The 12,735-nt window shown below is 36.2% G+C and overlaps 1 protein-coding gene across 1 annotated transcript; it reads left to right on the top strand.

Moving 5' to 3' along the window:
- The first annotated feature begins 9,503 nt into the window (after positions 1–9,503).
- On the top strand, positions 9,504–10,982 carry LOC136252380 (zinc finger BED domain-containing protein 4-like). Its single transcript, XM_066044838.1, has one exon. The coding sequence runs from the start codon at positions 9,504–9,506 to the stop codon at positions 10,980–10,982; it is 1,479 nt and encodes a 492-aa protein (XP_065900910.1).
- Positions 10,983–12,735: the final 1,753 nt, after the last annotated feature.

Here is a 12,735-nt window from a genome sequence, read left to right on the forward strand (position 1 = left end):
TCAAGTTGGAGTCGTAAGGGTTGCAATTTAGGTCACCATTCTATTCTTTGTTTCCCATTGCCACCCACATCAATATTTTCTTAGGCAGCCACACCAATTTTTAGTTATTTGATTATAGATCATTTAAATGTCCTATTTCATGATAGCTATGTTTTTACCCAGGTAATGTCAAGGAATTTCAAGTCTTTACAACATTCTTTGACAAATTAGTAAACATTTTACCTGTACAAGACATAGTATATAAACTGATCTCTTCTAATATAATCACTACTGATGATGATGAAGAAATAAAAAGCATCACGAGATCTAAGGACAAAGCCTCATTTGTGCTCAGGAAAGTAGCACGTTCACTTGAAGTTGGTTTGACCCAAAGCTTTTACCAACTGTTAATGATAATGGAAGAACGTAGAGGTGATGCAGCTATATTAGCTACTGAGATAAAAAGTAAATTACAAAAAGTGTTTGAGAGACATAGACCTGGTAAGACATATACTCTTTACAGTCAATATTAAACCAATAGTGATGCATACAAAGCAGAAAACTGACAGATTTGTACAGAATATTTGCATAAAAATTTCATTGCTAATACTTATAGCCTGTTGACCTTTACTGAAATACTATTGCTCCATATTAATTTCAGAAACTACATGCAATGTGAAAGCTTGTAATGTGCTTATAGCAACAAAAATTCACAAACTTTACCTACATACCTATCTTAACAGAGTTATTGATTTATTTGTTTACAATAGATAAAGAACAAAGCATTCATGGTCCTTTACAAACACTTTCTCTTCACCATGAACAAGAGGTAATGTTAATACCTTGTATGCACCTGTGTTTATGATTTCATGTAGTTAGGTGCTGTGGGATTTTCCAGTGAAATTCACGAGAAGTCCCAGTACAAAGATGGAGAGAAGTCTCATATTAAAAGTAAGCTCTAAATCTGCTAAGTTATGTCAGTTCTCAATAATAATAATGGTTTTACATGATCTGTCAAAATGGCACATTCCGTTCTGCAGGGTTTGGCAAGGGGATGTACCAGGGTAGTAGGTAAATGGAAATCTGGGTGGAGGGAACATAGCCCCCCAGACTCTAGGGCTATTTTATGTTTCAGGATTAAAATTTGCTGTAGAGTGGTTTATACACAAATATCTAAACCATACTGCTTTCTAAGTGGACTATGTTCATCAAGAGTTGTATAGGGATAAGTGGCAGTTCAGCTAGCTTTAGCTATAATTGTTATGGACCTAAAGAATGGCATACACAAGACCATGTGCATTTCATTTGTAAAGTATTCTTAGCAGGCTAGTATGCCCGTACATGCGGTAGTGCTGCAGATGCTAGTTTTTTTTCATATTCAGCAACTATATTAATTGTCAAAAAATAATTACTACTCTATTAGAGTATCTCAATCTTGTACAGTGTTCTTTTATTTTGAGGGAGGGGGAGACTTGTGCCTCCCTCCGCCACTGCCGTTAATACATAATAGTGTGCAATTTCATACACAATACTTGATAGGTCATAATGTCAGACTATTTACACCAGGCACACACCCACAGCCAGCTGAAGGCGTACACCTGGTTTACTGAAATTGTTTTTGCAAAGATGTGTGTATGTGTGTGTGTATCTATTTTTGTCCATACACACCCACCTGAGTCAGCAATGTCATGAAATGGTAAAAGCAGCCTGAATGTAAGAAATAAAAGCAAACTGAAGTCTGCATTAAACATTTACACAAGTAAATTTTACTCTGAGATGGTTACTTTTTGGTGGTCTGAAATGTAGGAGTAGCAACTCCTCAGACTTCCCTTTGGGTTTTACAACTGGAAAACAATGGTGCAGACCTTGTAGACTACCAGGAATAGTCTATCCCTTTGACTTGAAAGGGATGTGTCTCCTTACATAGTACGTGGATGAAAATGAAGAGCAGCTTTGAGGCTTTGTTGAGAATATTTGTGGGAAAACATGATAATCAAGCTATAAAACAGTTTAGAAGATTCTTCTGTACATAAAATGTTATTAAAAGTGATTTTTTACAAGCGCTTCTTAGCAGTGCATAGCAATGTAATTAAAGAATTGCAAACATTTCATTAATTGTGAAATCCAAAATGCATAGTAAATTAATCAGTACATATTATTGCAAAACCAAAAACCTATTGGCTAAAATAATAACATAGTAATACATAGTTGGTTTTTACCAGGTGAGTTAGTTAGCTGCATGGCACCTGGTTTTTAGAAGTAGCAGCACATCAACTTGTTAATTAATGTGGTCAATTATTGTGACTGATAGGTTGGAAAATGACAGGTGACAGGTGCCATTATTTTGAGTTTAAATGTAGACACTTTAGAACAGCTACATTGCTGCTTTACACAACATAATATTATCGTATAACACCAAATATTGGTGAAACTAATATTATTTGGTGATTTGCTTTAGCAGTTGGGGCTATATTAATTTTGGCAATATGCTCTCACTGAAAAATACCACAGCATGCTAGGTAATATGCATTAAGCTGACAGATGGATGAAGCATGCATGCTGTACAATCCTTTTTGTGCTGAAATGGTTATCTTATAGATTCAGTCACTGCATACACCTGGCTGGGTCACCTTCGTGATTGAACCTGGTTGAGTCATCCGCGTCTGACCCACTTTATAAAATATCCAGTTCCTCAGTTTCTCCATGGGCCTTGCCCACTTATTAGGATCATTTGTTTCTGTCTGTAGGCATACGTAGAGCCTCACCCATTTATCAGTGGCTGTACATGAATACTGTGCATGTCTGCAGTGGAGCCATGCCCACTAATCGAGTATGACTTCTAGTCTAGTCTTACAGCAGGCAGCTTTTGTTGTGAGCCATACCCGTATGCATGTCTGGAGCCATGCTAATTTATTAGTAAGGCATGTTTAAGTAGTATCCACGAAGCCATACTTGGTTTGTAGAAATCTACCTCAACAACTGCTATCAAAGTATGAAATTAATATTGGTGAATATTAAAATGAGTGGTTTAGTGATAAATCACCAATTCGTCAAGTTTAGTTTTTGTTGTTATATATACGGTATGTTAATAGGATGCCATTGGGATGTGGAATTTACAGAACTGAATATGAGAGCTTATAATTAGATTTCTTACTACTGTATGCTAACTAAAACTGATGACCATGCATGGATAATTTTAACTTGTGGTGTATATAAGTACAAGTTTAGAATTAAAATGAGGCATGTATATCAGAGCTTTGTCTCACAAGTGCTACAATTGATGATGAAAGTGATACATCCTCAAAATTAATTGTGATATGTATGTGACCTGTTGAGTAAAACCCACATGTTTCTCAAACGTCTTTTTATTAAATTTCTGGAGGAAAATTCATTGAGCTGTTAAAGTTTCTGCTTTATCTTGTAAATTTCGTTGAAGTTATAGTGATAGAGAACAGGAAGAGCAAAACATCGATTTGTATACACCACCCACTATATTTCAATAGTTTTATTGAATTATCCAACTAGTCAGATTTTACTCAGAGGGTTAACATTAGTAAAATAATTTTATATTGTATAAAGAGCAGCAAATTTTTGAAGTGTATACTGTAAGTATGTTTGTGCACTAAAAGCAGTGAACACCTTGTGTTATTTCAGTATCATTGTAGAGAGTTGTTAATGAATTTTGTAGTAGTTGACTAGTAATATATTTTGTGCATAATCAATGTCCTTTTTTTTACTTCAGGAATATGATCACATCTGATTTATTTGACTCCACATGCATACAATTTTAATATTTATTGTGTAAATTTGTTCATTTTGTTTAACTCAATACATTTCTTGTGATAGTTTTGTAATTGTTTGTGGTATACTTTAGTTTTGGGTTTTTTCCTCAGGTACCAATCCATCTTATGCTTAATTCTACTTCAAGTACCAGGGGTTTTTTCCCTGAAGGTTACTGACCTTCTAAATTTCTTTAGAACTACATTTTTTTTTTTTACATTTCCCCATTCTGTGTGTGAATAATTTATGATCACTGTAAGTAATATTGTCGTACCCTGTAGTGTGTTACTATACTATTATTGTATTGTACACTTGTTAATTTGTTATTATAACTTCAACAAGAACATTTCAGAAGTAGTGTGACAATCACACAACATGCATATGTGTGTAGTGTGAAGTTGTATTTGAGCTGTACTTTGGCATATGACATACAGTGCAAAGTAGTGCATAATATACAAAGTTCATATTCCAAGTATAATCAAGACACTTGGTAGTGTGTCGTGCGGCCCAAGAAGCCGGCGCGCCACACCATGAGTATATTTACAGGAAGAAAGAAAACGTCATTTTCACACCTTTGTATCTCGGTGATCCCTTATCCAATTGGAACCAAATTTGCTACAGAGTTGCCCGCCAGCCAGGGGAGTCTACGTTCCACATTTGAAGGAAATCGCTCCTGCCATTTCCGAGATACGAGCTGCCAAAGTTTCAATTTTTTTTCTTCGTTTTTCTTCTTCGTGTTTTCGCACACTTGCAAAAATTGCTAGAAAACGCAAACACGTACTCCGATCACCTTGAAATTTGGCACACAGAAAGGGAGTCCAAAGGCAAATCCTAGTATCAAATTTGGTGCAAATATTTTAATAACGACAATTCAGGTGAATTTTGTGCCAAGACCAAGCGGCACCAAATTCACCTGAATTGTCGTTATTAAAATTTTTACCATTAACCTACCATCACAGCCATTTCTTGGCCGCCACCTAGGATTTCACATCTTTTTTCACCATTGCCTTTTTGAGGGCCGCACACTTTTTTTACAGCTTGGCTGTTTTGGATTAGATAGTCTATACCAGTTGTTGTATGTTTAATTTATTTCAGGTGCATGGACAGTCCACGGGCCTTCTGTTGTGTTAAGCTTGAAATTGAGATGAGCCAGATTTTAACATTGCTTTAATTGCTGTTTAGCCCTTAATCTCTCAGCGTCTATTTTCCCATACTTTAATTTTTTGCATCTACTTGAAATGTTTTTTTTTTAGCTGGATGGAAAATGTTTTGCCTAAACCACCCATTTTTATCAGTTCAGTAACTTCTTAGCAAAAGCTAGAAATATAATTTCCATACAAGAATCTTGTTTATATAAGACGACAATAATTTCCATTTATAATCCTATTCTTTCATGTGCCAATGAATAACCTTATTCTTGTCATAAAATCATTATATCCTTTTCTACTCCATTTTCTCTGCTTGTAACTGAATGTTGTGGCAGTGTGGCTACCCAATGAAATACCAAAGGTTGCCAATAAATGCACCATATATATGTTTGATAAAATATATTTTACATTGTAAATCTAGCTATCACAATCCTAAGTGGATTCTTCTATGATCACACCAATGTTCTCAATTGCTCACTGGGTAGATACCAGCCTATTGTGCTTTTAACTTCACCTATTATGCTATGCTGCAGTGCTCTAAAATTTAACCTATTATGCTTATAATTAAGCTTGCCATAACCTCAATCTTTACCTAGGCACTTTCTGTATATCAATAGCAATAACTTTTGGCTACTGATTCTACACTACTTTTCCTTTTGTGTGTGGGATGGAATATATGTAGTGGTATATGGCCACACGAGACTATATTAAAAACAGTAGCTACTGTATTTTGACCTTTTCCATGACATGTATACATTTTCAATGGTTATTATGTGGGTATAATTTTGAACATAACAGGTGCTTTGAAGTATCAAGCATAATGTTTAGCATGATTGGTAGATTTTGCCAAACTGCATGTAAATTGTGAAAAATGTATGCATGCCATATAATAGCTAGGCTGGTGCCTATATAGTCACTGGAAAGTATTGAACTATACTAGTCTGGAAAATTTCATCATGCATAATATATGATTGCTTAATGCATGTAGGAGATATAAAGCAATATGTGGAGTAGTGCATGCGCATGTAAAACGATTGTGCAATATAATAATAATATACTTGGGAGATTACTTTGTTGCAAACATTCATAATTGGCAGTAGAATACTATATCACCTTCAACCTCTGAATGTATAGTGGATCGGAGCTCTGTAGTGTACATGTTTTCAGCTCTGTTGATCCTCACCAAACATTGATGTCATCATGCATTGTGGATGACTTAAACATCAACGTACTTCCCTTACCAACTAGCTCCCGTAATTTGCTCTTTTTTTTCACTGTAAAATAAGTTTTGTAAGCTGACCTCAGGGGAGGATTTGAAGGGGGGGGGGGGGGGGGGACTAAAGTGACTGTAGCCACCCCCCTTCAATTATAAGTTAGCACTTGGCCGATAAAACCCTAAATATTCTTTGTGTATCAAAAGCAGACTTATTTCAGGAACTATGCAGCACTGCCACCACAATTGCAAATAATGTCTATGTAACTATACCTATTGTTCAACTCTGTTCCAGGAGAATATACAGCTTCATTTTCCTCAAGAGTTCATCAAAAACAAGTTTTGATTGTGGGTTGCATCTCCAATTACAAAAGTTGTAATTGTGGGTTTTGTTTTATTCAGATGATTAGCAGTATTTTCCACTATGGCTATAAGAGGTGATTAGAGTGTTTTTTTTTTGTATTTTGTAATGAAATATATGATTCAACAAAAGTGTTAGTTGGTTTAATTTGTTAGATTTATCAGCTTTGATATAATATGTAGCTAGCAGCCATTTAGCAAACTATAGTCTTTTGGTAATTTGTAGTTTCATAAGGCAGCAATAGCATATTCACCCACTTTTGTCTTTGAATGTAAAATCTGTATCATTTATATACCTTCTGATATGTAGGCATGAGGCTATTATGCTCCAAAAATTGAGCATTATGCTTTTGAGCAGTGCTCAAAAAATCACCTATTATGCTTTTGAGAATTGCCCATTATTCCCAAAATTATGCCACCATAATTGGCTAATAATGCCAGTTTATTGCTGTATCAGACCATTTTCATTGATGTTTAAGCTTCAAATAGTCTTGAATTCTTTAGCTGGTTACTGTATTAGAGAATTTCATTTCAATATGACTGCTTTATTAGAGTAAATAATATTCAATGACTGTTCTATTAGAGTTTCTGACTGCTCTATTAGAGTATCTCGATCTTTTTTAACGGAATTGTGCAATCTGCAGATTTTCCTACCGTTAAAGCTTTATAATCACCTCAAAATGCTAGCATAATTCCTGATTTCCACACATACCTATTATGCCCGAAATTATGCCAGCATAATCGCCGCATCCCTACTGATATGACCCCATGTTATGGTGCTGGAATTTGTAGCTAGCCCATAGTTCAGTCTTCATAAGGCCCCTATTCGGTGATTATTAGTTTCTCATCCAGCCTTTCTAATTATTATGATGCGGGTGGAAGGGTATTACCATTATGCCATTATTTTATAATATTAACACTGATGTACAGACCTTGTCCAGATTGTCTTTCTTTCTTACTACAAACATTTCCTTCACCAGCTGATTCTACTTTTCGTTATCGCCAACTGTTTTTAGACAGTCAACTGAAAGCCTGCTTTGATGAAGTCGATAGAGCACGATTGCAACTGGCACTGCAGCAATTTGCTAAGGAAAACAACAGTTCTCCTGGCGATACATAGCGCATTGTAGCGTTCATCAACAAAAAATTATAACAGTTTGGTATCACGTGTTCTTCTGAGCATGCACAGAGTAAATAATGGCTTAGCTACCATGCGGTAGCCTAAGAAGGATGCGGGCGGTGGATGAGAAACTAATAATTACCAAATAGGGGCCTAACCTGACAAATATAATAAGTCAACTATCACAACAAATTCAGAAACTCTCAAAGCCCATAAATAGAGTTGCACCGATAATCGGTTGAATAATCGGAAACTGCCGATAATGCATGTTTTTCTTTGAATCGGTATCGGTACATTCACTACCTCTTCAACCGATAAACTCAAACCCATAATTGATTCTCAAGTTATCAAGAGACACGTTGCTGTCACGAAGTAAAGTGATAACGAGTGGTAATTGTGATAATGGCTGCTAACCCAGTGCCAAAGAAGAAAACATCACCAATATGGGAGTATTTTACTATTTCTGAAGACCAAAGGTTTGCTACGTGTTTGTGCGAAAATTGTGGGCAACAAGTATCGCGAGGTGGTAAAGATTTGAAGTCCTATGGAACCACCAACTTGATTGTTCATTTGAAAAGCAAGCATTCTGAATCATTTGCCAAGTATGAAGAAAAGGTTAAAGAAGCGAAAGAAGCTAAGGCCACACCAAGTCAAACCTTAGTTTCTGGTCACCCACCCGCATGGTAAACCTGGAACCCTAGTTTATGAGGACTATTATTAATATTACAGGTGCTTAAGTGCATGTGACCCAGCAAGACACTTATTTTTTACTGCAAAAGATCGAGATACTCTAATAGAGCAGTCAGGGATTCCAATAGAGCAGTCACACTACTCTTAACTCTAATATTAGGTATATATGCCACACTAATAAAATGTTTCTAACTATAGCTAGTTTTGTCCTTGATTATATAGCTGTTCAGATTATAACTGTTACTAATACTTCTGTAACCAAAGTAATTTCAGTAGCATTAACTACTAGTCCATGCATGCAGATGGGCCATAGCTTTAACTTTATAATTCAAATGTAGTCCTCTAATGATTAGTCTAGTAACTTCAAATTCTTTATCACTGAACACTGCAGGGGTATGGAAAGCCGGCAACATTCGGTGAGCTTAAACTTAAACTTTTCCATAACTAAAATTAGATTGGCAAGTAGAAACCCTTATAGTTTAAACATTCCCAGATGATCACTAAAAACACTAGTCTGGAGCACTCAATGACTCAAAACTTTGACAGTTACTTTTCTCAAGGTTTGCTGAATAGAAGGCTGGAAAACACATAGCTAGTGGGCTAAGACTTCAAATTTGAATGAAGAATTTCTGATGTGAAAATAGAAGTTAAATTTCATTTTGGAGCATGATCATTTGAACAACTTAGCTATAAGTCATAGTAATACTTTCCTGACATAGCTAATGAGACATTTATTTCACTTGGAAAGCATAAGTAGCTACATGAGCAAAACATTTCCTATAGTATATTCTAAATAAATAAATAAATATACTTAAATGCTATACATCAGTGTATAGCTAGCCATGATCCATCAACAACTTTCCTAGTGCATTGTTTGCCGAAGCACAACTACTTATGTTGCCGGTTGGTTAAGTTTGACTAAAAACAAAATCAACATGAATTTGCTAAATTGAGCAAATAATAGTACCATACAGTATATTGTCACAGTAGGGTCTATAGTCCTGAAGTCCTGATCATCCGCCCGCCCGCATCCATTTGTAGGCTTGGGAGTGACCAGAAACTAAGGTATGACTTGGAGTGGCCTAAAGAGCAATTAGCTAAATCGAAAGAACCTCGTCGTCAACAGCTTTCTTTGATAGAGTGTGACAATCGTACTCGGTGCTGGGATATAAATGATGCTCGAAGTAAGCGAATTCATTGTCGGATAGGACAAATGATTGCTACTGACTGTCATCCCTTGTCATTGGTTGAGGATGAGGGATTCATTTGTTTACTGAAAGAGCTAGAACCAAGGTACTCCTTGCCGAGCAGACGATACTTCACAGATAATGTTCTTACAGAGCTTTTTGAAAGTCTCCGGGATACAGTTCTGCAAATGATCACTGGTGTTAAATATTTAAGCTTCACTACAGATATCTGGTCAACTTGTGTCAGCAATGAATCTCTTCTCAGCTTAACTGCCCACTGGATTACTAACACATTTGAATGTAGGGCTGCTATGCTTAATGCTGCTCGAATCACTGGGTCTCATACTGGGTCTTGCATAGCAGAGAAAGTTTCTGAAATACTGCAATCTTGGGGAATCTCTTCAGATCGAATTCATGTCATTCTTCGTGATAATGGATCTAACATGATCAAAGCCATGAAAGATGGAGATTTTCCAAATCTAGGATGCTTCGCACATACGCTACAACTTGTAGTTCACGATGGAGTACTTGCACAACAGGCAGTGATTAACCTTCTTGCCATTTGTCGACAGATAGTTGGACATTTCAAGCACTCCCCCCTTGCTTATAGCCGCCTACATGAGATCCAAGAGAATTTAGGTTTGCCATTGCATAAACTAAAACAAGATGTCCCAACTAGGTGGAACTCGTCATTGCACATGCTACAATCTATCATCGAGCAAAAAATGGCGCTTGCAGCATACTCAACTGAACACAGTATCACTCAGTTGTCATCCCATCAATTAGATCTAGCCAACAAAGCAGTGGCTGCTCTATCCCCAGTTGAAGAAATTACCAAGGCCATTTCAAGTGATGCTGCATCTGTTTCAACCATAATCCCGTTTATTCGCATGCTGGAAAGGAGTTTGGACAAACTTCATGATGACAGGGGAGTCCACTCAATGAGACAAGAAATGTTAAGATCACTTAGACGCAGATATGAAAATGTTGAATCAAATGAAATCTTAACTATTAGTACCATTCTCGATCCAAGATTCAAGGACAAATGCTTTACAGCATCTTCTACAGTGGAAAGATCAATCTATGCTTTGAAGGATAAAGTAATGGAAATCAGAAGCAATCAAGCCCCACCCACTGATACAGATAAAGAACCTGTGTCAAAGCGGCACAAGACTGGGTTGCTTCAGTGTCTTTCAGAAATTCTAGAAGAAGCAGGGGCCTCAGTTGATGACTGTGGAAATGAAGTTGAATTATACCTCTCAGAGCCATTGATTGAGTTTCATGGTGGTCATCATGTGTTAACATGGTGGTCGACCAACAAAGTACGCTTTCCTCATTTAGCAGTGCTAGCACAAAGGTATTTGAGTGCTCCCCCAACTTCAGTACCCTCTGAGCGTTTGTTCTCAATAGCTGGTGATGTATATGATGAGAAGCGCAGCCGTTTATCTACAGACCATGCAGAAGCATTGCTTTTCATTAAAAGCAATTTTCACCTAACAAAGTGACATTCACAAACTTATTGACCTAGCCAAGTACATGACTGTTTATGACTCAAGTTTTTTAATTCATACATGGTACAAAATTTATACTGTCAAACTATCAATACAAAATTAATATATTATTGTTATTATAGAAGTGCTACATATATATATTATATATATATGGATGGTATCGGTTAATATCGGCATATCGGCTTAGAAAAAGTAAAATTTACCGGTATCGGTAATTCTCAAAAACACTATATCGGTGCAACTCTACCCATAAATACAGTTGTACTTTACTAAGGATTGCCAGTGGACTAGCTAATAGCTACTAGTACCCTTCACTGCATTATTCTGCTTTTCAGTACACTTTATTATTGGTGTTATTATTATTAGGCTAAGGAGCGTGCATACTAATAATTGTGACATTCAACACCTCTACTACTTAGCTATACACGTTTCTGCCTCACAGATTTAGCTGATTAGAGCATGGCTAAGGGGCTGATGCATTATGGCATATAGCTAGCTATTATCTGAATGCTTGGTAGCTACACAAATGAAAAGATTATGATATCATGCATGCATAATAGCTATACTCAATGCACATTGCAATCAGTCTTGATTTAATGGAAAAGTAAAATTTGAAGGATATAGTAAATTATAATAAACTCAAATTCCATTATTTTCCACTGAAAAATTGCTAAAAATATTTTCAGATTCACCTTTAGAGGGCCTAATTTTCAAAAATTTCCTGAGGGGCATGCCCCAGACCCCTCTTAGGTTGGCATGCTAGTGTGCAATGTACTCACTATTCCATGCTAATTTGACCATCAAAACTAGGGCCTTGCATGTGAGAAAGCTTCGTATCTTCTAATGTCTGGTTAGTTACTTATGTTCCTGTCCAGGTTAGCCCCCCTTTCAAAAAATCCCAGATCCGCCCCTGGAACTTGTATGAAAATTTCTTACACAAAAATTTTGCATAACGTTGTAATAGAGCAGTCATTCACGTAAATCATTAGTATTAATTTCAGGGAAAAGGCACAGCCTGTGAATCCTCCTCAATTACATGCATACAAATCAATCATAAAAATAATGATTATCAGTCCAATGTTTATCTAAGAGATTCTTGAATGAAGTTAATCAATCAACATTAACAATGTAATCAGGTAAACTATTCCATTCATTAATTACCCCGTTTGAAAATGTGTAAGCCCTTGCAAACTTGTTAAAACTCTCCTTATATAATTTGAAATTGTGATCTCTTGTTGTTGTAAGTAGTTGGGGAGAAGAAAAATGAAGCATCAACATTAATAAGTAGACCATGTAATATCTGATACACTAAAATCATGTCTTCTCGCTTTCATGTTTTTACACAAAATTTTTATCACGAAATTAACAAACTTTTGGTCTTAGACTAATCATAATTATAACTCCTCATGCTTTCAACCTATCACCTTCATATTACACCAAGCCATAGTGCTACATTAGGGGTATAAGGGACTAAATTTCAGGACGATATCACATTCACAAGTCAAGTTACAGATTGCCAAGTACATACAATTGAAGAGGCTATAAGACCGCTTTTTGCAAACTGGGACACATTATATAATTTTCTAGCTGGGTTTACCAGTTACCTGCTGATTGTACAACGTCAACGTGTGAAATTTGGTGGCCAGTTTTCAGAGTGAATACCATAGGGAAGTGCTCTATGGCCCTTAATTTTCTTGATATACATGAATGAGATACCATCACAAGTCAGACATGGAAATTGGTGCAA

Source organism: Dysidea avara, chromosome 1 (genome assembly GCF_963678975.1).
Source record: "Dysidea avara chromosome 1, odDysAvar1.4, whole genome shotgun sequence".
NCBI classification, from domain to species: Eukaryota; Metazoa; Porifera; class Demospongiae; order Dictyoceratida; family Dysideidae; genus Dysidea; species Dysidea avara.